The 27533-nt window shown below is 42.2% G+C and overlaps 1 protein-coding gene across 2 annotated transcripts in view; it reads right to left on the bottom strand.

The window, feature by feature from the left end:
- CCNY (cyclin Y) overlaps positions 1-27533 on the bottom strand; it is a 115580-nt gene that overhangs the window by 52856 nt on the left and 35191 nt on the right. For both annotated transcript variants that reach the window (XM_084781085.1, XM_084781086.1), the window contains exon 2: positions 6270-6344. In XM_084781085.1, the coding sequence (XP_084637211.1) occupies positions 6270-6344 (75 nt within the window). The remainder of the gene's footprint in view (positions 1-6269; positions 6345-27533) is intronic.

Raw genomic sequence — 27533 nt, 5'->3', positions numbered from 1 at the left:
GCTGAGATGGGGATGGTTTACAGCAGCAGCACCAGCAACCGTGACTGTAGAACCCAGGTAAAACTGAGTTCCACTGTAGCAGAATGATGGCACAGCTGTGGGATGAAGAGCTAAGCTACTCTACAAAGAGCTATACTTGACATATTAGTTACTTCACGTGAAGGACTGGTGGCCACTGAGTGGAAACCTTGGACTATGCACAGAATTACAGTATTTTGTTGAGAGAAGAAGAACTGAGTATGGGGAAAACATAGTTAATGCAGATTATAAAAATGTGGCAGAGGCAGGTAGATCTGTCTACATAGTATGTCGAAGGATACCCAGTGCTACATACTGAGATCCTGCTTCAAACAAACAAACAAAAACAAGCTAAGAACTTTTAATACCAGTACTCTATCATAGGAGTTGAGGCCAACCTGGTTTATAAGCAAGTTTCAGGACAGGCAAGGCAATCTCCAAAACAAAAACAAACCAGAACAGAACAAAACAAACACCAGAAAAAACAAAAACCAGAACAGAACAAAAACATGTTGGCTCAAATAAAAAGTTTTGTTTCCCTGAGGATGGCATAAATCAAGCTTTAAATAACCTAATTAAAGTTTTTGTGTACCAGTCATAGAATAAGTTGAGAGTATCACACAAGGTATAGGAGTCAATCTTTAACTTACTGCAAAATACAGCTAGTATTACCAGGAGTGGTGCTGCAAATGCTTTTAATCCCAGCACTTGGGGGAGGAGGGACAGAGGTAGATAGATCCTTGTAAATTCAATGCCAGCTTTCTCTACATAGAGACATAGGACAGTGTGCCTGCCTTAGTTGGGAGTGCATACCAAACTTCCTCCTTGTCAAAACCTGACCAAAGGTCAAGAACACAATGTGTACTGCAGGAGGCTGTCAGCGCACACTTCCCATTCCCGGCCCTGGGCAAGGCATCCTGGTGAGGTCATTTCCACCAGCCTGCAGGAAGGGAGCCTGAACTGTAAGCAGATCGTCCTTTATTTCTAAACCTAGACTCTGGGAATTGGAACATTCTGTACATTCAACCAGACATACAAACTAGCAAGGACACAACAGGGACAAGGAGGACAACTTCACAGATGTGCACAATCAGTCAGAGGAGAAAACTGCAAGACAGAAGATGAGAGCAGCAGGATACAGCACTTGTTTCTACAGAGAATGCCTAGGGCCAGATGATTTCTTCAGAAACAGAAATGTCAACGAGCTATAACCAGAAACTATTTCTCATTATAAAAGACATATTTATGTCGAAATTTTGGAAAAGATAGAGCACTATGAGGAAGAAAGTTCAAATTACAGTTTCTGAAATACACAAAGAAAAAACATACCACAGCAATCCCAATATAATATTTTGGTCTCTTTCCTGTGAGCATTTACAGATACGTATTCTTTTGAAAATGAGTGTTTTTCTCCATGAATGCAAATACACAAGCATAACCATACCAATAGAAACATGTCAATTTTTGTAGAAGTATCAGCATTTTCACTTTTTAAAATGTCTTTCCTATTTGATTCTATTTTTAGGTAATTTTCGCCACTATTTTAATTTTTCAAACAGGGTCTCATTATGCAGACCAGGCTGACCCTGACTCACAATTCTCCTGCATCAGCAGCTCCTTGAGTTCAGGGATAACAGGCATGAATCATCATGCCCAGCCTCTCTACTGCTTTCAAAAGTTCACAGGTTCACTTGTACCATAGGGGGATGCCCAGGATTTCATGCATATACTCAAACAACTGAGCTAATCAAGTCACTAGAACACCATTCTGCACATGGCAGAGTTGAGGCTTTATTTTGATGCCTCAAGGGAGAGTCAAGGTGTTGGTTGTGTACATTACTGCAAAACACTGCTGATATTTTACTGCTTTGCTTCCAAGATGTTCAGAAGTAACTCTTAAATGCATGGTCCAAGACCAGTTTATCTATAGTAAGAAAACCTGAAGCAGAAAGATGAGCAGGAGAAAGAATCACCTTCCACTCTCGGCTCAAGTCCATCCACTCCGCTCAGACTCTGTGTTCTCGTGTAACGGCTGCATCCCACAGGTTGAGAACCACTGCCCTAAAGAATGGCTTTATAATAAAGCTAGAGAAGGAGGGAGAAAGCTCATAGTGATTTGGCCTCTGAGGGTAAATCCAGACTGCTGCCTTCAGCCTTTAATTCCTCTTTCTTTATAAGCTTTCTATATTTGGTAGCAGCATACTTAGAGCAAACTGAGGAAAACAATATGTCTTCTTAAGCAACAGGTAACAAACGATAAATAGGCATGGCTTTTGGCTCAGTGGCACATACTTTTAATCTTAGTACTGAGACTGAGGCAGGAAGACAGCTGAGCTGCATGCAGACCAGTATGGGATAGAAAACCAGACCTTGGCTCAAACACCCAAACCAAAAAGTTCGCGCTGAATAATAATGAAATCCGTATGTGAAATAAAATCATTCATCATACAAAGACAAAGGTGTGATCTCCTGACATATAGGATTTCAAAGGGCTATGCACGGAAATAAAACATAAAACAGGAGTTACAAGTCTCGGAACCTAGGAGTTAGGACAGAGAGCAGCCAATTTTAAGTACAAAGTCACAGTTGGCTAGGAATTCTAGTCTGGTATTCTGTTATACAGAAGGGTGAATATGGTAAATAATTTTGTACTGCAAATTAAAAAGAGGCAAAAAGAGAGGATTGGCAGTGTTCATGGCCAAAAGAAAATAGGACAAGTGAGATGGCTGGCACCTACATCTCCTAAATTGACCAGTACGCGGCATAGAAGCAAATAAGCTGCTCCCTAAAAGGACGTATTATTGGAAACCAACAAAATGTTTTAAAGTTTTAATTAAAGAGGAAAGCTAAATAAATCCAGGCATTTGCCTATAATTCCAGCTACTTAAGGGGCTTATAGGGAGATTCACCTGAGCCCAATATTTAGAGACCAGCCTGAACAATATGGCAAAGATCTCTTCTTTAAAAAACAAAGAAAAGAATGTGGCATGAGAAATATAACCTAAATGCATTGAGTGTGTATATATACATATGTAATTGCTCAGGAATAAATTAATTGAAAAAATTGTAACACAGTAACTTAGGGCTGGAAGGGAGTAAAGGTCTTCAGCTCAGGTGTTCAGAGAGCTAAAATGGCTGTAGAGTAATGGTAGGACAGAGGGTTGAGGAGAGGCAGCCATTCTGTTGGGGTTTTCTTGTTTTCTGAGTTCCAAAGTTGCTTCTTTTTTTTTAACCACTTTACATCCCAATTGTAGCCCCCTCCTTTGTCTCCTCCTGAACCCACTCTCCCTCCCTTTTCTCCTCTGCCCCCTCCCCCTAGTCCTTCCCTATCGTCTGACCCCAACCTATCAAGTCTCATCTGGACACTGCCTGTTCCCTCTTCCTCTGTGGTCTGGCAAGGATACTCCCTCCCCCCACGCCCCACATGATCAATGAGTGGGCAACAGGGTCCATGTCAGAGGCGGCCCCTACTCCCCATATTATGGGGCTCACATGGAGACTGAGCTGCCTATCGACTTCATCTGAGCAGGGTGTCTAGGTCCTCTCCATCCCTTGGTTGGTGCATCAGTCTCTGAAGGTCCCCCTGAGCCCAGATTTGTTGGCTCTGTCAGTCTTCATGTGGATCTCCTGTGCCCTTCAGGTCCTCTATTCCCCAACTCTTCCATAAGACTCTCTGCATTCTGCCCTAAACTTTGGCTGTTGAGTCTCATCATCTGTTTCAATCCCCTGCAGGGTGGAGTCTTTCAGAGGACCTCTCAGGTAGGCTTCTGTCCTGTGCCCTCTCTTCCAGTCGCCCTTCTGAATGAGAATTAAGCATCCTTTATAGGGTCCTCCTTATTATTTAGCTTCTTTAGGTCTGGAGATTGTAGTGTGGTTATCCTGTACTAAATGGCTAGTAGCCACTTATAAGTGACTATATACCATGTTTCTCTTTCTGGGTCTGTGTTACCTCACTCAGGATGATCTTTTCTAGTTCTATCCATTGAGGTAGCCTTGTTGAATACAGGTTACATAATCTGTCAGCCCTGTGCATTGGCTCTAATCCAGTGGTTCTCAACCTTCCTAATGCTGCAGAGTTCCTCATGGTGTGGTAATCCCCAACCATAAAATTATGTCATTGCTACTTCATAACTGTAATTTTGCTACTATTATAAATTATAATGTAATTATCTGATATGTGACACAAACACCCCCAAAAGGGGTCGTGACCCACAGGTTGAGAATCACTGCTCTAGATGTATGAGGAGAACCAGGATGCAACAAAGGCTCCTGTCAGGATCATACACTCTGAGTCACTGAGAAATCCTGTCCAAGGAAGCAGTCTAAGGGAATGGGATGTGGAATTAAGGAGAGGACAGATAAACAGAGACTCTGCAACCTGGCAGCACGTGAGGCAATTGTCCTAACTGGCCATTCATGAATAGAAGAGTAATAGTAGCCTTAAATTTTCTACACTAAGTTGCTCAAAGTTAGTTCATAAAATAAGCAGGCAATTCTCAAAAATAAGTTATTAAAGTTGCCAAGATTATTATGTGTGTTTAAAAAAACCTACTTTTTAAAATCAGTGACAAATTGACTGTACATTAGACAGACTTAGAGTCAGTAAGCGCCTCTGTCTATACAAAGGAAGAAGTTGTGGAATTAAGGGCCCCAAGAGTGAAAACTCCCCCCCAAATCTCAGGCCCAGGCAGTATTCTGATTGGAAAGCAGAGAACACCACTCATTGGAAGAGGTTACTTTTCCTTTTGTTTGCAATATGAAACTCAATTGTGTCTGCATGTGGAGTGGAAAGCCCTAGTAGTTAGGAGAAAGTAATAAACAAGACTGGAAAAAAGAAGGAAGATGGATTCTAAAATAAAGGAGAACGGCCCTAACCTATTTCTGGAATAATCCTTCCTCTGTTAGGTCATTTCCTTTTAGCAGAACAATCAAGGTGTGTCACCCACCCAGAACTCTGACAATCACAGGAGATTGTTGGGAAGACATCTGAGCTCACAGGAAGAACTCTATCTGGAGCCAGACAGCTTTACACTATTTTTTCACCTCACTGTTCTCAAGTATTGGGGAAAGCCGGTTTTAATCTTCATTTTCACCAAAGCCCTATACCTACTTTTGCTTGTAATATCCTATCCTTCTCAGCAGCTTTCCATTTGTCAAGACAAAGTTGTGAGTTGACTTTTTTTTTTAACATAATAGATTGAAAGCTTCTTTTACAGGTGCTTATTGCATTTTCTTTTCTTATTCTTGAAGAGTTTTTGTTTGTTTGTTTAACTGTGCCAAAGACTTCAAGTGGCCTGCTTGAAAATCATGCATATTCCTTCAACACTGTCCCCTGCCAAAGCTGGCACTCAACTACTATTGAGGCACTCTCAACTCTTATACATAAAATATTGTCTTAGATATGTTTGTCTTCTCTGTAGTCTCTTTAGGACCTAAACTAATAGAACCATCAATCTGTCCAGAGTCAAAGGTGGAATCTACAGCTCTTCCCCTTCGCCAAACACACCTTGGTTTCCTTGTCAGTATGCCCTAGTTTTTTCTACAGGTGTCCATGAAGATTTGTGAAAACTGGATTTGTATTGATCTTCCCTCTCTTTGAAGCCAATTGTCAGAGAACAGTGATGTATGCCAGGGGCTGAGGAGACATAAGCCAACACCACTGAAGGAAAACACACAGCTGGGACAGACTGCAAGGACTATACCATGTTTAGAATGAGCTAGTTACTCAAAGTTTGGCAAAAGAAAAAAAGGAGGAGGAAGAAAGGAAGGAAGAAGAGGCAAAAGGAGAGGGAGAGAGAAGCAGGCAGGCAGACACACACAGAGACTCAGCTCATGTGTAGGTAAAACTGAGCTGATGAGACAGTCACAGTTAACTGGCTTTCATTAAAAGGTTAGATTTTTGTTTTGTTTTACTTACTGACTAGTGAACATATCTGATCTTTGAGAACTTCATAAATATAACACCCTAAACTTTAGGATCTAAACAGAAATTTCTGACTCTATTAATTTCCACTATGAAATATATGCAGATGTAACCTCGCTAAATTGGCAAAATCAAGACAGTCTCTTCAAATGAGAAAATCTAAAAATGTAATTACTTACCAAGGAATAAACGAAGAGATTCCCCAATTCACACTTCACATCACACATGGTCACTAAGGGGAACTCTATCATAAATGAAATATCAAATCCTAACAATGTCCACATGTAGGTTAGCTATATTTTTAAAAGCAGATGGATTAGTAACTTACCATCTGTCTGAGATTTGCTGAGGAATATTGTGCTGGCCCGAGGATGGTCTGAAGGATTGAATTCCATGTTCAAATCTTTAAAGAAAGAAAGAGAAATTAAGTAAATAACAAGTTAACAGTTGAGAATCATGATTATTTTCAACTCCTCAGTCTTATATTGTTAGTACATTCAATGACTGTGGTAGACAGTTTCTGTGGTAGTAGAGTCTTTTGGCTCCATTAAGAACACTGCTGTTGCAAAATCTGGGGAAAAAACAAAAATCTAAAAACACATCTGAGATGCTCCACAGAGGACCTAGCAGCCTGAAATTCTTTTGAAAAGTCTGCTCTGCATTGAGTGGCCACTAAAGGGTGGGGCAGATTATCACACACAACTCTCTCTAAGTTTTATACTCATGAACATTTTCTAACTGTTCACCAAATTAAAGAAACAAACTCTAAGGAGACAAGTATCTCTGTGTTCAAAGTGCTTGCTTGGCAAGCAAGAGGGCTACAGTTTGAACCCTCAGCACCCACCTAAATGCTGAGTAGGCCTGGTGACTCACCTGTAATTTCAGTCTCAGGAGGAGGAGATAGAGTTTATCAGTGAGCTACAGATTTGACTGAAAGATCCTGTCTCCAAGAACAAGGTATAAAAGATCAAAGAAGGGGGCAACACATGCATGCACACCTTTGCATCTACCCAGAGAATACACCCGTGCACGTGCACACCTGCACACACAACTTTGCTCAAACATACACATACTACACACACAAATAAAAAAACAAGTAAAATGAACCAGAATCCCTGACAGACACTAAAGCCCATGCTCATCAGTATCTGGTTACAATGCTTACTCTGTTACAGGTAACCAGCTAGGAATCCCCTCTACCTGGGTCCATGAAGCAAGCCACTCAGAGGGAAGAGGAGACTTTAGAAAGGCTAAGGAGGGGTGGGGTGCACCGTGACAGTCACCGGAAAGGGGTGAGGATTAAGCATGGATGATGACCAGCGTGGGCCACAACTGCAGTTTCTTGCTGGAATTCCTGATATAAAGCTTCTTCCATGGCCTCTGCTAAGCCACAAGCCTTGACTCCCCTCAGGAGGCCTGGAGCCTGTGCCCAGAAGAGAATTCCACAGAAATTCTCACACTTTACATTTTGAAGCATAAGTTCTAGAGGAAAATGTCCTCTGCTTCTGAACAGAGTACACTGTACTGCTAGTGAGGTAGCACTCTTCAATAAGTAGACATGTCAGGAAACATTTTCCTGAATTTTAGTAGACGACTTTATTTTCATAAAGCATTTATATAAGTTTATATTTTCTTTCTTCTTTTTTGTTTTTTGCTCATACTTTCTTGAATCCTCACCCTAGGTAGTAGTCCCTAAAGATAAAAGGCAGCAGATTAAAATTCAACACTGATGCAAGCAACAAGTTACTATGTCATAGAAGAGTGTGAAGAAGTAGCAGCCGAGTGCTCGCCCTGTGAGGTGATCTCTGCGATGACTTCTGAGTGCCACCCCCTCAAAAAACAAACAAAGCCCCAAACAAACAGAAGCATTCCTGTGTTGAGATTTAACACTTGCTGTAAGGTACAGACAGCTGAAAACTCAATCTAGCCCAGCAGTTAAAGATTAGTACTAACAGAGTGTTTTAGGGAAGCCCTGGGGTCAGCTCTAGGTGGCTTTGTAAGCAGGAGGCACAATCAGGAGAGACAGAATACACGCCTAGTCTCTACCATGTGGCCGTCACCAGAGGGAGCCTTTTAACCAGGGGCCACAGCTGTAAGCCAAAATTAATCTTTTGTTTAGACAGGAGCTTGGCTCAGTTTTCCACAATAGAAGAAAAACTAATAAATAATAAGAATGGGGTAAAACCAACGTGCATAGTTTACTTATTTACTGAATCAGGTACCATCAACCATCCTCCATGCTACAGCATTGACGTATCATCGAGAAACAAAATGAAAGCCCCACTGAGAGTAAACTCAAGTTGAGGTGGGAAGGCCTGCCCAGTCCTTCCATGACAGGGATCCTGTGACTGTGCTAAGTGTCCACACGGAACACCTGATAAAAGAGCTGATAGACCTCCCCATGGGCTACTGGAAGGAAGTAGTGGGTGGTGTTTTTATAATCTGGAGTGGACTGCAGTCTATAAATCATCACACTTCTATTGTGAAAAGAGTTCTTTACCCCATACCCAGAGAAGCTGTCAGAAACCAAATGTAGCTCATATCTACAAACCAGGTGACCGGCATCTCCAAAAGCAGCTTCCTTGTCAAAACAAGGCTCGTCTTGGTTCCGGCCTCAAGACAGCCCTGCTACCCAGTTTCCTGGTTTCCAGGGCTTCTCATAAAACACTGTGTGTGTGTGTGTGTGTGTGTGTGTGTGTCACACCACTGCTGGCAAACCAGTTCAAACAACACAGCAGCATTCAAACCAGCTCCACAAAGAAAACTATTCAGAAAGAAACACTGTCTCTGTGGATGTAAAGGTATTATGTTATTTTTTTTTAATTGGAGGAAAACCCACTACTTAATTACATTATGATCCCATTCAGTCACTGAAAGTTATAGCTGAAAGGTACAGATGAATTTCCAGAGTACAATGAAATCTCTGTACTAAGTTCCTTAGAGTTGACACCTGTTAGGCAAATGATGAACCTAGGAAGGAATTTTGGAATAAAGTGAGCACTGTGGGCTGTGGGTATGTTGTGGAGAAGAGGAACAACAGGAGGAGGGGAAGGAGTCTACAGAAAGGTTTTCTTATGACTTACATATTTAGACAACTAACTACCCCAGGAATAATATACTTGGATATACTATATGTGGATAAGCAGATATCTGAATAACAAATCATGTGTTTCTACTTGAAAACCTTAGAAAGCCCATTCTCCAGAAAGAGAGCAATAGAGGTGTCATGGTGGTTAAGCGCCCCCTAAGGTACTAAGTGATGACTTTTAAAAGGTGCTCAGTAGGCTAGCAACCAGCCAAGCTTCTCTGCCTCTGAACATTCTCACGGGCCCATTTGTGTTCCTCCTTGTAGAAATCCAATTGTAACAGAGCTGGAAGTCAGCTTTTAAGGCACGCTCCACATCTGATCTCCTTCTAGTCTCCTGGTAATTCCTGTTCGCTCAGTTGTCTTAGAGGACCCTGCAGTGGAAAAGGATGGGCACTGACTGGGTCCACCAACATCTCTCCCTGTCCCAGAGATTAACTGTATAGTGGTCAGGGACAAGCCCACAAAAATTTCCTAGGAAAACACCTAATGCTGTTTCCTTTCTAAGGGAAAAAAGTGATATTACTTGCAAATTTCCCTTCAACAAAGACCACATATGGAACAACTCCTGCTCACTGTATTGTCCTCAAACCAAAAGAAAAAAGGAAATGAAAAAAACTTAAATAGTTAAATTAAAAGGCATTAAGAATTTCAGAAAATAAAAATCTAACTCCCATTTCTACACTTAGAATATTCTTAGCTTTATTTGGGAGCAGCTTGACACTGAATTTTAATTCATAATTTTAGCATGTGTTCTGGATAGTTTTATGTAAATTTGACAAAAGCTGAGGTCATATAAAAGAAGAGAACCTCTACTTAAAATGTGCTTTATAAGATCTGCTGTACAAAGCCTGTAGGACATCTCCTTAATTAGTGATGAGGGAGGACACAGCCCATTGTGGATGGTGTCATCCCTAGGTTGGTTCTTGTTTCTGTAAGAAAGCAAGCTGAGCATGTCAGTAAGCAGCACCCCTCTGTGGTCCTGGCCAGTTTGAGTTCCTATCCTTACTTCCTTTGACATGAACAATGATCTGGACGTGCAAGCCAAATAAACACTTTCCTCCTCAAGTTGCTTTTGGTCACGGTGTTTCATCAAAGCAAAAGAAACCTTAACTAGGATAGAACGCATCTCATATAACTGAGCCTTTTATGAGGGATTTTATAAAGGCCAGTGAAATGGTTCAGTATGTTAAGTCAAGTTCCTCAAATCTAGCAATGGGAGTTTGAGTCCTATAATCCTGGAAGTTTTCCAGTTCTCTACATGAGCACCACGGCACAATCATGTACAGAGAGAGAGGCGGGGGGAGGGACAGACAGACAGACAGACATGGGGCGGGGGGGGGGGGGGGAGAATAAATAAATGTAATAATGAAAAGTAAAAGTCTGAGTTTGTACGAAACCATGATAAATGTGCAGGATTCAAAATAATGATGAAGTAAGAGATACAGCCCAGTTATATGCAATTTCCAGGCACATTAGAAAGACCTGAAGCAAGGCCTTCCTGGGTTGAGTTCCAGCATCTAGGACTACAGGAAACAGGGAAGATGTCCACCAAGGCATGTGCACAGATGACCAGAATCATTAACATCAAGGGACAAAGACACACGGGACACAAAGGAGACACCGTCACCTGAGATGTTAAGGAGTCTAGAATCAAAGCACATGGAGTTGGAGGGGGCAGAGAACTGAAGTCACAGCTGTGGAACAGTAACTCATCTCTGAGTGCAAGAGGGAACACCTATAGATACCCAAGATTATCAACAGTTATCACATCAAACATCAGGAAAAACACATAATTCAGGACAAGTAGTGGAGCCAAGTGCAAGCAACCTTGGCAGAACAGCTAACAGGAAGTCTAAGCTTGATACTGACACACTTCTCCCAGGGTTTTCAGAGGAAAATGAAATGCTTTCTCTCAGAATCAGAGGCACAATATTAATAGGTGACAAGGCAGAGAGAACATACTCTGTTCCTACAGCTATTCTAAAAACAAGAATCTGAATATTAAAACAAGAATCTGAATATTATTTTCAGACAGCCCTGTCAGTTATGGCCCTTCTAAGATTTCTGACAGTCAAATCTAGACATATGAGCAAGTCAGGTAATCACCTACCAGAATTTCATTCACTTTCAGACCAAATAAATACTTTAATTCTGCATTTTATTTTCTCTTTCTAAGTTTTAACTTCCTATTTCATTCTGTAACTGCAAACCTGCCCCACACACATTCTGGTTCTGGAGAAAGTGACAATAAAGAGAAAATACAACTAAAGACAGTCACTTCAAACAGGAAGAAATGAGAAGCAAGGTTCATAATGAAGTAAGATGTGACCACCAAGGCAGAACTATTCAAAATTCAATCAAGTCTGTCACACTCTACAGGGAAAGGGGTTAGGCAGCCAGACGGACAAGATTTGCATCAGAAAAGCTTCATTGAAGGCCAAAGGAATGTATGTCAGCATCATGCTATGAAAGATTTAAAGTGAGACTGGCGAGATGGCTCAGAGGTTAAGTAAGAGCACTGGCTGCTCTTCCAAAGGTCCTGAGTTCAATTCCCACATAGATGGCTCACAATCATTTATAAATGAAATCTGGTGTCCTCTACAAGCCTACATACAGGCAGAACACTGTATACATAATAAATAAACTTTTTTAAAAATAAAGGAAAATAGACAGATTTAAAGTGACACCTAAAACAACCACAAACATTGTTTAAATAGTCCATCTCACTTGTAGAGCTGAACCAATGATAAGGCAATTAATGCAGCACTACAGAAGCCTCATGGTAAATATTTTTGTTCTATCCAAGCATACAAGTGTGCACACACCAGGTTCTAGTCCAGGATGCGCAGAGACATGAGACAAGAGATGTCTTACTTTTTGTAACAGCACCTTGTCCAGCCCCTTTAATGACAACTGGATGCTTTCCTTTTCTAATTCTCATGTCAGTTTCAGGTGCCACACTATGGAACCAAAGGCCAATATAACATGACTTGGCTGCTTGTGACACAGTGCCTCAGGAGTGTCCACAGTCCAGTCAAGGTCTTGGCAAACCTACACTTAGAAGGCTCAGTGCTCGACAACACTGGCTCTGCCCTGGGTGTCTCTATTCTCTGAGAAAGCATCAGCTGGAATGGCTTCTCTGCTACCAAAGGTGAAGACTCGGAGTGCTGAAAGCCTAGGGGAGGCCTTTGTGCAAAGGACCCCACTGCCTCAGCTCTCAGACTAGTCTCACCAGCCACAGAAACCAAAATCTACCAGGGCAGGCAAAAGGGAGAAAATTCACATTTTCCACACAACTGTCTACTGGCTGTACATGATTTACATGATTGTGACTAATGAGAAGCATAGTAGGCAATACAGAGTGCAGAAACACTGCTCTCATGTGATTATCGTTATGAAAGGCAGGCTTGGAGTCATGTGTCAATACATCTTCTTGTTCCAGGTTCCAGCCAACCCCTTTCTAAGTAGTGGAAAGCCAAAAGAAAGGAGCAGGATCCCTGCAGTCGCCGGAGAGGCTTCCTGTGGCAGAGCCTTAACCTTTCTTTTTGTGGGGAGAGGGGTGACACAGAATTTCTTTACATAGCCTTAGCTGTCCTGGAACTCACTAAGTAGACCAGGCTGGCCTAAAACTCAAGAGATCTAACCACCTTGCCTAAAACTATGGACAAACACAGACATTTAAGTCACAATTGATAATGGCTGTAAGATTAGTTATGAAATAGCAACAAAAATAAGTTTATGGTTGGGGTATCACCACATGAGGAACTGTATTAAACATTTAGGAAGGTTAAGCATTAGGAAGGTTAAGAACCACTGAATTAGAAGGAATGAAAGAAGGAGGCACTAGTCAGAACAAGAAAATTAAACAGCTGAACAAGAGCACTTCCACCTTATGAACAGGATTATAATTCATTTTAAAACACCAAACAAGTATTACCACTGACCTAGCAGAAATAGGAAAAGTGGCCTAGCATGTGAGTAGGAAGGAAAAGTCTCCATTTCTCATTTTTGCAGCATACTAAATGATCTAAAGCTTTAAATACAGACCAACAAAGTCCCAGGTACAGAACAAACTAGGTAGAGAATTGCACCATTCTTCTGGGCCTGAGCAGGAAGGCAGCAAATGTGAAGGAGGACACTTGCAACCTTGCAGCCAACTGCTACATCTCCAACACACAGCCACACTACAGTTAATTCATGTAGAAACAAGAAAAAACTTAGTGCACTAGCAATAAGACCATGTTATCATATATTATTATTCAAACTTTTAAAGAATGAAAAAGAAAATGTTGTGTCATCAAATACTCCTTAGTATATAAGACTGAACTAAATTGTGAAAGAGATGAGTAGAGAATACAACTAGTCCCCACATCACTGCTACTCTGGTCTTAGACAAATATATGCCAAGTACTGCCACAAGCCACACCACGGGCTGGCTGCTGAGGAGGACACCTAGCCCACTTCTGCTTATCTAGTTAGTTCCTTGGGACATGAAGTCACTACTTAGACTTATACTGTTTGTGGGGTGAAAACCAAGAGTCCTCGCTGCCTGCTCCTGTAAGCAGGTGCTGACAGGATACCTCCATGCATCCTCTAACATCACTTACCCTACCACAAACCATTTCTTAGAGCATTCTGCAGCTGAGGAGCCAAGTGATTGATACTCCTTGCCACGTCTAGTGCTTCTAACATTTCATAGGACACCCACATCTGACTCCTCCCCTCCTCAGGCCCTTGTCCTTCACCACACCACATGCACTGGGTCACATTTTTCACTTCCCTCTGCCTGCCTCCTTAAATTGTCCTCCGTTCTGTGACTTTGGCCACACCCAACACTAGCCTCACATTCCAAGGCCAGATATCCCAGAATCCAATCTCAAGGTTGAGCAACACTCTGCGACTCTGCCATCAACTATCATTTCCAACCTCACAGGCCTCCATCAATGTCCCAGTCCCACTGTTCTTCAGCCCAGGAAGATGGTATCTGGATTGAGAATCTATAAATTGAGATTTTAAAGCACTCCTTACCAGTCATTTCCATAGCTGAACCATTCTGGTAGCAAGCACTTCAAGAAGACCATCAAAGCATAGATCCCACTTTGCTGCCACAACTCACCTTGTTATGTACTTGCCTACCTACCTCTTCATCCAATTCAGAGCTGAGAGCTCACTAGAACAGCGTTTTGAGGCACCCATTCACCCCATGCTCCACCCTTTCTCCCATGAACTTTCTGGCAAACCTCAAAGAAGGGTGAATGGAACTTGTTTGGGACTCTGTATTTTTCACCCACCTCACAGCTTAAACACCAATGCGATACTTCCTGCTGTTTGTATTTCTCCTTAAAGCTCATTAACACATTCATAGCTACCTCCACAGAGTCCAAGTTCTTCTGTCTGGGAACTCTGCTACATCTGCCCCAAGCAGTTTTGTATAGCTTAAAAATTTTAAAAACAACAACAAAAAAACCTCAAAACAACAAAACAAAAACAACAACAACCACCCACCACTCCTGCACACACCTGGATGCTTCCAGCCTCCTCACTTTGGACTACAAGTCTCTTCTCTCCTACCATACCCTTCTTGCTTGCTTGCCAATCTCCTCAAAGTCAACCCCTTCTGAACTCTGACACTGCTTACTCAGCTCCCCCAGCTACCTAATAAACACACCAAAATTTCAAAAAGCAATAGCCCCATGGGTCTGGGTATAGAGCTCAGTAGATAAAAGTGCTAGCTGGGCAAACACAAGGTGATTCAGATCCCAAAGGCCAGTGTAAAAGCTAGAGAATGTGGCATGTGTGTCACCCTAGCTGAGGACAGACAGGTAAACCCTAGGCATTCATAGGACAGCTAGCCTACCCAAATCAGAAAATGCCATGCTCCATGAGCGATCTTACCTCAAAAAATAAAAAGGATAGAGGAAAGCACCCCAATCCTGACTCAGGCATCCACATGAGAGAACACATGCGCACATACACAGATCAATAGTCAATACTCCTCCTCTAAGTCTGCACTAGTAATAACTACAAATGTGTGTCACATGTTATATCAAATACAGAGGATTAAATAAGAAAGAAAATCAGATCAGGATCATATGGCTACTAGATTTTGGGGTTTTTTTGTTTTTGTTTTTTGTTTTTTCGAGACAGGGTCTCTCTGTGTAGCCTTGGCTGTCCTGGACCTGCTCTGTAGACCAGGTTGGCCTCGAACTCACAGCGATCCACCTGCCTCTGCCTCCCGAGTGCTAGGATTATAGGTGTGCGCCACCACACCCGGCTATGGCTAGCAGATTTTAATGCAGTGGTTCTCAACCTTCCTAATGCTGTGACCCTTTAATACAATTCTTCATGTAGTGGTGGCTCACATCCATAAAATGATTTTTGTTACTTCAAAACTGTAATCTTGCTATTGTTATTAATTATAATGTAAATATCCGTGTTTTCTGATAGTCTTAAGCGACCCTTGTGAAAGGGTGGTTTGACTCCCAAGGGTCACAGATTGAGAGCCATTGTTTGTTTTAATGGCTTTTTCTGCTACTTCCTTTCCTCTAAAGAGTGTTCTTCTACTCACTGCTTAGCCTCATCTATATCAGATCCTAATAATAAAGTAGAACATTAAAATATTTAACATATAGTATGTGGCCTCCACATGCACAAAACATTACACGTACTCAGCAGAGGGAACTGTGAACAAGGTTCTCAGGAAGCAGCTGCATCTTCTGCTGAACTTCCTGTAAGGCTGACCAAATTACTAAACTTGAGTGACGAGAGAAACTGCAATGCTACAGGTCCGGAGCCCAAACGCATTTGATCTATTTAGCCCCACAAATAGCCATTCCTTGCCCCCCTGTAGCCAAATATCCTGTGATTAACAGAGAAAACCTTTTGAAAGTATTACATTAAAAACAAACAAACAAACAAAAAACACCCTTAGTTTCAGCCCAGCAGTGGTGACATTCCCTTAATGCAGGAGGCAGAGGGAGGCAGACAGCTGTAAGATCAAGGTTAGACTGGTTTACCAAGTAAGTTCCAGGACAACCAGGGCTACACAAGGAAATCTTGTCTCGAAAAACAAAACAAAACAAACAAAAGATAAAGAAACAAAACAAAAATATTCCCAGCTTCCGCCAACCAAAGACTAAAAACACAAGCAGACAGCATTTGAGCCCTATAGCTGAAATCTCCCCACTTATTCTTAATCAGCCTACTAAAGTTTCCACCAAGTATTTGAAAAGTGTCTTAATTTATGACTATTTCTCCTGTTGCTATAAAACTGCATCAGACTCTTACCATGTTGGGAGACATAACTGGAGGTAACCTCAGTCTGTGTTCCCTAGTCATGGCAACTCCTACTTGGTCAGGATAAGCTATTCCCTTTAAGGTGAGACTATGCTTGTTGCAGCAACACTATAAATAATAATACCTAATGCATAGTGGTTATAAGCCACACACTGTTCTAAGAACTTTATGTACACACATTATCTCCATTTGGACTGGGAATGCATACCAGTGGCTGTGGTTGCTTAGCATGTGTAAGGGCCAAGTTGGATGCCTATGTTTTTAAAACACATATTCAAAATGCAGGTAAAGAAAGAAGATCCAAGACGGCTGCACCAACGCATAGTGTCTGATCAGGAGGACGGAGCCTAGAAACCAGGCTGGGAATTAGAGACCACAAGACCTGGAAAGCCCTAGGTGAGAGGGCTCCACAACCTGCAGAGCACAGGTGGATCTGGTCTTAGGCCACCCAAGTGGTACATGGAGGACTGGTGGCCAGTCTCCAGAGACTGGATGCATACTGTCTGTCCTGCGAGCTGCAGCTACTCTCTATCTTGGACTCTGTATCTGGGACTGAACTGTGGGCAGTGAGGCATCAGCATCTGGATCTACTGGCCCAGGGGAGAACCCAGGAGAATGAATGGATTTTACCTCAGACCACCCTGCCAGTCCACCGAAGGCCCCAGGGGCCAGTGGCCACAAGGGCAGGGTCTCCAAAGCCCAGCACAGCCTATTGGGCTGTACCTGCACACTCTCTCTCTCTCTCTCTCTCTCTCTCTCTCTCTCTCTCTCTCTCTCTCTCTCTCTCTCTCTCTCTAACACACACACACATCCTCCCTCCCTCCCTCCCTCTCTCCCTCTCCCCCTTGGTCCTCCCTCCTCCCCTTCCCCTCCCTCCCTCTCCCCGCCCCCCGACTCATCTGTGGGTTACAGAGCACCAACTTCAGTGTCTGATGGCCCAGGGGGGATCCCAGAGTGTGGATCTGGAATAGATCTAACTTTACATCACCCCACAAGTTCACAGATGGACCCAGGCCCCACCCAAGGGGGGTGGCAGGCAGCTGTGGACATGTTCTCTGGCTATGGTCTCTGGCTCGGCACTCTCAGGCGGACTGAACCGTGGTCCCACGGCCTGAGCAAGAACCGGCAGAAGCCTAGCCAACCGGCCACAAGCCAGTGGCGGTATCCACACTCTCTGACAGACTGAATCTAGGCCCCAGGACTCCAGTGGCAAAGCGTAGGTAGGGGTCTCTAAAGCCCACCCAAAGGCAGATAGTACATACACTATCTCGGACTGAACCTTGGGCTGCAGAGTGCCAGCACCGGCCTATGCTGGTCCAGCGGGGAGCCCAAGCCCGGAGCTGAAACTAGGTCACCTGCCTAATCCAGAGAAGGGTTCCGTGATCCCCGAAGGTGAGGAGTCCTGACTTATAGACACTCACCCACCAACTGCACTCAACGACCAGTGAAGGACACCAGAAACTACCTCCCAACATCAGAAACAGCAAGATGACTAAAGGCCAACATAAAACCACAAACAATGACCACCAAACCAAATAACCCAATTAAGAAACAGGGTTCAGAGTTAAACAGAGAATTCTCAACTGAAGAATATTGAATGTTTGAGAAACACTTAAAAGAAATGCTGAATGTCCTTAGTCAGCAGAAAAATGCAAATCAAAACGACTCTGAGATTCCATCTTATACCCATCAGAATGGCTAAGATCAAAAACTCAAGTGACAGCACATGCTGGTGAGGATGTGGAGAAAGGGGAAGACTCCCCTTCATTGCTGGTAGGAGTGCAAACTTGTACAACCACTTTGGAAATCAATCTGGCACTTTCTCAGAAAATTGGGAATAGTGCTACCTCAAGACCCAGCTATTCCACTGCTTGTAACATACCCAAAAGATGCTCCAGCACACAACAAGGACATTTGCTCAACTATGTTCATAGCAGCCATATTTACAATAGCCAGGATCTGGAAACAACCTAAATGACCCTCCTTTGAAGAATGGATAACGAAACTGGTAATTTACCTTATCAAATACTACTCAGCCATTAAAAATGAGGAAATCTTGAATTTTGCAGGCAAATGGATGAACTAGAAATGATCATCCTGAGTGAGTTAACCCAGACCCAGAAAGACACACATGGTAGATACTCACTTATAACTGTACACTAGCCCACCATGGATGTCCTCTGACAGTCTTCACTCAGTGGGACACTGGGACAGATGCTGGGACTTGGTATTGGGACTCCAGGTGAGAGAGGTATGGGAAGACAGAAGGACTCAGAGGGTCCTGGAACTCTACAAGAAACCACCAAGGCTGGAAGATGTGGACCCAGGGGGCCTGCACAAACTGCTGCACCAACCAAGCACAATGCATGCAGTAAACCTAGACCCCCTATTCATATCTAGCCAATGGACAGCACATTCTCCACAGTTGGTGGAGAGTGGGGACTGACTCTGACATGAACTCTGGTGCCCCCTATTTGACCACTTGTCCTTGGTGGGGAGGCCTGGTGGCACTCAGAGGAAGGGGAAGCAGGCTACAGGCATGAGACCTGATAGGCTGTGATCATATGGTGGAGGAAGAGGTCCCCTTATGTCACAGGCCTAGGGGAGAGGAACAGGATGAAAGAGGGAGGGAGGGAGGGGGGAATGGGAAGATACAAGTGAGGGGATAACAATCGGGACGTGATCTAAATAAATTTCTTTAAAGGAAAAACAGAATTCAGATAAATTAATAGATAAGAAGGTAGAGTTTCATTTTGCCAATAAGGAAACGATTCAAAGTTATAGAGTTTACCCAAAGTCACACAAATAGGAAGAGGCACAAAAAGAACTCAATGCCATTTTTGTAGACTTTTTTTTTTGCATCATATTGCTTTATTTAGAGTTTTTTTTAAAAGTGGTCTTTTGCCTGTATATTATGGTTTCCACTTTTGTGCTTTTATGGGTTTCCTGTGCTTTTTTTCTTTTTTTAACTTGCCTGCTCATTTTCTAAATAAGGAGAGAAAAAGAGCGTGGAGTTGGGTGGTTGGGAAGGATCTGAGAGGAGATGAGGAGCATGGGTAGAATACACTGTATGAATTTTCAATATAAAATTAGAAACTAATACAATTTTTTAAAATTCGTTCTAGAAAAACCCTGACTAATCCTCAAATTGTCCCTGACTTTTCCAGGATTCCCACCCACCCACCCTCAGTACTATATGTTCTTTAAGTTTCCCTATCTCCTCCTTTCCTCACTACTGTCTTTTTAGAACTACTCAACAGTCAGTAGACTTCCCTAAGTACATAAGCTAAGTATGTCCACAAAAGGAACATCACTGCCCTCATTGTCCCCATTATTATTGACTATAAGCCAGATGAAACAATGCAAATGACGTCAGTAGGCATCACATGTATATGCAGGGCTTACAAGTTTTATAGACAAGAAATATCCTTTAATGATCCACATACCACTTTTACTTATAACATCAAAATCTTTCCCTTTCTCTGTCTCTCTCACACACAGACATACAGAAACAAACACAGATATGGGGGTGGGGGGCACACTACTTATTCACAGATAACCAGCAATATTTCTCCACAGAGGGTCAGGCCTTGTGGAACATATAACCCTCACTGTAACTATTCAATCTGTGCTTCAGAACAAAAGTAACCCATAAATGCACAAGTGTGGATTTGTTCTAATAAAACTTTATTCATAGAAGCATAACCAGCAGTACTATTTTCCATGTTCTACACTAGGTCCCTACGGTGTGTCCACACTAGCTAGGTCTATAGTGAAAGAGCTTCCACTTTCTGCACTCTGCTTGCTAAGTTCCCTTCTGATCCATTGAGTTATATCCTAGTACTTTGTATGCCTTCCCCAAACTTCTAAACTATTACTTAACAATAGGTCCACCAGCCCTTTAACACTTCTTCACCTTCCCTAACCTGTAAATGGAAATATTGTTTTGTTTCACTGTTGGTCTCATAAGGAAAATCATCTTAAATCACAAGGCTTTCTTTCCAGAAAAACACATTTTATGCTGAAGGGGGGGAGGAGGTAAACAGTTTACCACACTAAGACACTCTGGCCTTTTCACTGGAAGTCCAATGCTACTCTAAGGCCAAATTCAAGCAGCACTGAAATCAAGAAAACAAGAAATGCACTCAGTGTAGACAGACAGAAGAAACTGTGTTGCCCAGTGAGGCCACAAATACCCAACATCTGGGAAAGCTCTTGTCAGTCTTGTCACTGCTCCTTCCAAATTGAAAGTATTTTCAAAGAAGGCTGCTTCTGCTTGGCTAACAACAGTGTAAAAGCCAACTTGTTCCTGGCTTACAATGGCTTCATTCTACAATGTGGTAAAACAAGGCTGTATTCATAGCAAGCAGCCCAGACACCTGTCAACAGCACAAAGACTCCCCGAAAGCCCTCTAGCTTCTTAAAGGATCCTGCATGATCAGAAACACTAATATACAGAGCGATCTCTCCACCTGCAACTGCAGTACTCACTGCTGAGGAAGAAAGCATCATATGGAATGCCACAAGCCTAGGAAGCTTTGAAACACAATAGTAATAGAAGACCATCCTGAGTCGCTGCACAGCAACACTGTTACAGAGAGGTGGGAAGGAGATGCCTTAAAATAGCACTATCACATGAACTCACATGTATGTCTCAGCTGAAATGATCTGTCAGATGAGGAACATTCGTGGCATAATTAAAAAGCATTAGACAGACAGACAGACAGACAGACAGACAGACACACACACACACACACACACACACACACACAGCATTAGCCACAAAGAGAGGCAATGTGATCAAGAGTAAAGAAATCAGGGGACTATAGTCCCTAGGTTATGTGTTGGAATCTACTCCAGACTCCATTATTTGTGCCGTGGTTGTATGAAGTCTCACTTCTCCCCACCGACAATGACTGTTCCAACATCTATATATTTAAAAGGCTCTGTATCACTAGTGTAGCCTGTTACAGAAATCTCAAAGCTTGTTGTGTTGTGAAGTCATAGGTAGGTGAAGTAGCAAGGTCTGGAGCAGGAGATAAATGCAGACTCCATTGGTTTTGTGAACAACAGGAACACAAGCAGTCAGACCCCTTCCTGTCCCTCTCTCTATGATTGCTGCTAACAATTGTAGAGTGGAGCGACTAAAACAGACTTCGTAATCCTTTCCAGAAAGTCTGACTTGGGTCTGTAGGTAAGGAAAAAGTCAAGACTGCACATGTATGTACAAGAACTTCTGGGATACGTTGAGTACAGATGTCATTCCCCAGGAAAAACTCGGTGTCTGCAGGAAATTCATGTTTAAGCAACGGAACGGGGACGCTGAGACCAGGCCAAGCCCATTTCAGAATGGACCCGCCCTTCCACAGCAGCTATGTTAACTATCAGCTCTTCTAATAGTTGGTAAGAAATACCATGGGAAACAGGAAGTAACTGTATTTGGGTTTTTCAAAAGTGGTTTAAGACAACACAAAGGAATTCCATTGCGCTTATTCTATGAAGGGCACGCTATTTATTTAAGAGTCTCTTACTGGCAATTACTGAATAATCCTAAATTTCTAAACACTCAAAAGGCTATTTTATAAATCCAAATGCCTGTTTAAAAACGAAAGAGGGAAGGACGGATGGAAGGAGGGAGGCACTGATGGAAGGCAATCACTTTGCTCTTCTGAGAACTCTAATCTTACTAGCATTTAATTTTCCTTTATACAAAATTTTAAAAGCAAGATATGTGTAACAAACAACAACTAAAAAAACAAAGTATTTTTGTAACTGTTACAAATGAAAGCAGAGACAAGGAGAAGAGTGCACAGTCATCAGTTACAATGTATGAAGCCAAATGTATCTATCTGTTGGGTTCTAAAGAAGAAAACTTTTAATATGATTGTTTGATAGAACAAGAAGGCATCAAGTGAACAAATAATAAAATCCATAAGAAAATTTCAAATATCTATATGAACAAGAAATATGCTGGAAGAAGATACACAAATTGCTAAGATTACCTGAGGGGCAAGGTTCAAAGTAGATAGCTGTTTTCGTCTTGTGTTTATATGCCATTTTCTAAATTCTTTTAGTGAACATGTCACTACGATGAACAGAAGCAAATACAATTTTTACAAGGAATGTTTTTAGAGGAATACCCTGTCAGGCAAATGAAAATAAGAACAAATGGCTCAAAGCAGCTCAACCAAGACAGATTAGTCTGTACTTTAGCACTAAGAAACTGATAAGTTACCAAGAAAGTGCACAGAAAAACAAGGCACTTACCAGTAGACATCTGAAATTCTAGCACTTAGAAAGCAAAGGCAGGAGGATCCCAAATTCAAGACTGTCCTTCTTGCTTGGATTTTGAGACTACACACAAGGTAGAGACATCTGGGAAAAGGACTCAATTCATCCAGCTGCCTGAGGGCAAGTCTCTAGGGCATTTTCTTAACTAATGATTGATATGGGAGAACCTAGATCATTGTGCACAGCGCCATCTCTGGGCTGATGCTCTTGGGTTGTTTAAGAAAGCAAACTGATCAAAAACCCAAAGAAGAAAGGAAAGAAAGAAAGAAAGAAAGAAAGAAAGAAAGAAAGAAAGAAAGAAAGAAAGAAAGAAAGAAAGAAAGAAAGAAAGAAGGAAAATTGAGCAAGCCTTGATGAGTGAGCCAGTAAGCACCATTCCTTCTTGGACCCTGCTTTAGTTTTCTGCCTTGACCTTAGATAAAGTGTGACCAGAAAAGTTCTAAGAAATAAACCCTTTCCTCCCAATTTGCTTTTGGTCATGGAGATTATCACAGCAAGAGAAAGCAAGCAGGCATTAACCCACTGCTGCAGTGAAGAGCCGCAGGGTTGCAGACACTGCATGGTAACGTATGCATGGGAAAGACACACAGAGCAGGCCCACTCAAACTGCTAGCAGTATGTTTTATCATACTTGAGACAAATTAAGGATTAGATAATAGATACACAGACCAAAAAAAAAAAAAAAAATCAAGTGACCAGTATGCTTACACACACGTGACATCTGCTACTGGGCTGAAGTAGAGGGATTGTGTGAGTCCAATAATTCAAGACCACAATACTGCAAACTATCATTTCAAATGAAAGCAAGTGGACACATTAGCCTAAGCACCTCTGTGTATCAGCACTCATAGGAATCTGCAGAGGCCAGGCCACATCTCAGCTGTGACCTTCCTGAAACGCGCTTCTCTTACCTGTGAAATTTAGAGAAAAATATATGTTCTTTTAAAGTAAGATTTATTCCTATTTTAAAACTACACCTGGTAGAGTGCTAAAGAAGACACAGAGACAAAAGGAAATGTATTGGAGTTCATGCAGTTTCTTACCCTTTACTTGTTTTCACATTTTAATATTGGATTTTCTTCCTAACAAATTACTGTCAGAAAACATTTTAATTTTTAAATTTGAACAGTTACATTTATGAAACCCAAATGTGAATTTATTTCTGTTTCCACACTAAGAACTTCATCTGGTGATACTGAGATCTCACTGGAGTAACTCAGGATAAGAAGGGGAAGTTACACGGATAAGGAAAGAGAAAAGAGTCGTTTTCTTCCCATCGTCTTGTTGAAGCATTTTGTCAAATAAAAGGTAAGAATTCCAAGACAGGGGCTGGCGAGACAGCTCAGTCATCAAGACCACTTACTATTCTTGTAGAGGACCACAGTTTGATGATTCCTAGCACCGAATTACACCTTACAACCATCTTAACTCCAGTTTCAGGGAGATTTTAAAGCTCTTTTACTTCTATGGGAACCAGGCACTCATGTGGCACACATACGTACAAGAAAGTAAAATATTCATATACATACAATTAATTGAAAAATAAAATTTAAAAATTCTACACAAAATCATATTTGCTTAAGGCCTTTGTCCCTCATCAGTTATAAATCTACAGTTTCTTAGAATCTGAGCGGAAAATACAATTGGTCCTGATATTATCAGAGTGCAACCATATCTATGGTACCTCCAAAGCCACCCTATAGTCTCCATGATTTAAAAAAAAAAAAAAATCACAAGGTGGTGCACAGTTTTAATATCAGCACTCACCGAGGCAGATCTTTGTGAGTTCAAGGCCAGCATGATCTACAAAGCCAAGGCTACACAAAGAAACCCTGTCTCAAAAAACAAAACAAACAAACAAGCAAAGTTTCCAAATCCCATCTATGTTCAAGGATGACTCTCTCCTTTGGGAAGCTACACTGGGGCACTGAAGTGTGCCTTATCTTTTCCCCAAGAGCTCTTCTTTCCATTCATTCATTCATTCATTCATTCATTGTATATGGGTGTTCTGCTGCCATGTGTGTCTGTGTGCCACTTGTGTGCTTGGTCCCCTTGGAACTGGAGTTATATAGATAGTGTTGAGCCACTATGTCAGTACCAGGAATCAAGTCTGGGTCCTCCAAAAGAGCAAAAAGTGTCCATAACTGCTGTACCATCTCTTGAGCCCTTTCCTTCTATTTGTAATAAATGCCAACACTACTTCATGCTGGCTTGTCTTGAATATTTCCTGTAGTATGGCCAAGTACCTGTTTTTGTCTAAATGGGAAATGGAGGTCTCTGACAGTTCTTGGCCAGAGCAGATCATTCATCTCAGTGACGTGATGCATCAATATGTAATCTCTACCAGCTCTTAAGAGAAGCAAATAAGGAAGACATATTGAAATATTACAAGCACCCAAGCAAAAATATCACAACCCTGTGCACAATGTGTCTGTTCAGTTATCCTTAAGTTAGTGACATGGAAACTATGGAAAAGGTCAAGGAAATATTGAAGTCTGACGGAAAGCAGCGTTAGGGAATTTCCACACATTAAGGCTTATGATGCATCAGTCACATTTTTTCTGTTCCAGAAAGTCTGCTAATCATCCCAACAGTCTTCGGGGGACACTATTACTCTTCTCATTCTATAAATTGGGAAACTGAAGCTGACAAGAAACAAGACACTTTTCTGAGATAAAACAGCAAGTACTAGAGCTCAGCCTTCAAGCCAAGATTGTGACTCAAGCGTGATCTTCTCTCCTAGGCGTCAGTCAGCATTTGCTTATATTCAGAGCTTGAATGGGAATGTGGAAGAACCAGAACGCTGGAAAAATGAGGAAACTGAGGGCCCAGCTCATGAGGATCCAAAGGACAGCACAGATGCTATTAGGAATAGGGGTAGATGCTGTGCACAGTACACTCTGTCAAAAGATCTGGTTGCATTCTACCCTTATCTGTAGCTGAATTCAAAAGCACAGTCTGGAGGAGTGGGACTGTGCAGTTCTTCTGAGGTGCTGGAAACAGAGCACCGCCACTTGGTGTTTACCTTGCTAGGTTTGTCTTTGCTATGCTCCTTCAGTGTCTTTTGGAATGGCCATGTTTACACGACTGAATAATTAGAAGCATTCTTTAAAAAAAAAAAAAAAGAACAGAGACTGACAACTAAAGTTTGAAGTCTGAGAGATTTTGGACTTGTGAAATTGTACTGAATACAACAATCTAATTAGACGTCAAAGAGGAGAAGGCTATGGTTTAGAGATGGTGTGTTGTGTACTTATGACACTTAATGCTGTTACCTGGCATGTCCTAGAATCACAAAGATGACAAATCTCTGAGCATGGCATTTCTGAGAGAGAGTTTCTACACTCAATTAACTGAAGTGGATCCACCCAAAATGTGGGCTACTGTTCCACAGGCTGGGGTCTTGGATTAAATGAAAAGGAGAGAGTGAGTGAGCAGCAGCAGCATTCACCCTGCTTCCTGACTAGGAAGTCACGTGACTAGCTCTCAGGCTCCTCACACTATAGAGAGTACAGTATTTTTCCCTGGCTACTTAACAGAGAAGAACTGAAGGTCAAATTGTTTGGCGTTTTGGTTTTTTGAAATACACTTTATGCTGAACTTTCTCCTCTACGTGTGACTAGAAAGCAGGATGAAAAATATGTGCCATTCAAAAACAATGAAGCCTTTCTACATAAATTTAAACATACAACAATTAGTTTGTTCAGTAATGAGATCACAACCTTAACTGTCACTAAATTCTATCCTACTCAAAGGAGAACAAAATACTGTGAAATTTTCTTGACACCTGCCCCAGTCATGTGACTAGTTCAGCATTAGTATAAATTTGGGACTAGAAGAAAACAACACTGCCCTTGAATTACTGTGACATCTACAGGAGTGGGTAGGGATGTACCTGTGTCTAGCTGCAAGCACACCGAGAGCGCACCACTTGTTAACCCAGCTGGGGTCCTACCCTTTCCCAGGTAGATGCTTCTCTTACAGCTTTGGAAACCTGAACAAGCAAACCCTCTGTCCTGCACTCATAATGTCTTCTCCCCAATACGGAAACATGTTCAAGTTTTTGCTATTTAAAGGGGAGGGAAGAAGCTTTCCTTTGATTAAGCTCCCACCCAACCCCAGGTACAGCTCCCAACTACACCCCGCCCCAAAGCTCTGCACAATTCTGCACACAGCCCTCTCCACTTCCAGCCTCCTCCTCTTCTTCTTCCTCTTCCTCCTCCTCTTCCTCACTTGTAATCAACTCCATTGTCTTCCTCTCTGTACCTTTTGGCAGTTGCCCTGTCTCTTCTACAGCCAGGAAGAGCTTTGCTGAATTTTCCTGTTATGAAGAAAGAGCATTAATTTTAATTCATGCTTCTGTAGGTACAAAGTCAAGGATTTGTAACTGGTGATAGCCTTCTTTGTTGTCGACACACTGGCCAGCAGGCCATGAGGGAACAGAAGCCACACTCGTGAGTATGAAGTCTCTTCACTTGCGGGCAGCCTGCATCTTAGCTGTACTCCCTCCTCAGCCAGCAGACTCCTTGCTGGCCAGGTTTCTTCACATCTTCAGTTTCCCTTAAATTTTCTTAAACTTGGCTGGCAAATAAATGCTACTTCCTTGTTTGTTCTTATCCTTCTCTCCCTAAGGCAACATGGAAAGACAGGGAGCCTTAAGAAGGCATGAAAAGGACCACTAACCACAATTCAACTGAGAGGACTTTCTTTGTACCCCCCACCCCCCACCCCCTGCCAAAGGGGAGAGTGGATGGGGAAGAGGAAGGGAAGGGAAGGGGGGAGAGGGGGAGAGGGGGAGAGGGGGAGAGGGGGAGAGGGGGAGAGGGGGAGAGGGGGAGAGGGAGAGAGAGAATTGATTTCCAACCAAAATGTTCAAACTACTAATGAGCCAGACTTGAAAGGCCAAACCTTTCTGTT

The sequence above is a fragment of the Acomys minous genome (genome assembly GCF_964271855.1).
Source record: "Acomys minous genome assembly, chromosome: 5".
Taxonomy (NCBI): domain Eukaryota; kingdom Metazoa; phylum Chordata; class Mammalia; order Rodentia; family Muridae; genus Acomys; species Acomys minous.
Note: the sequence above shows the minus strand (reverse complement) of the source record. Positions and strands in the feature narration are given on the sequence as shown.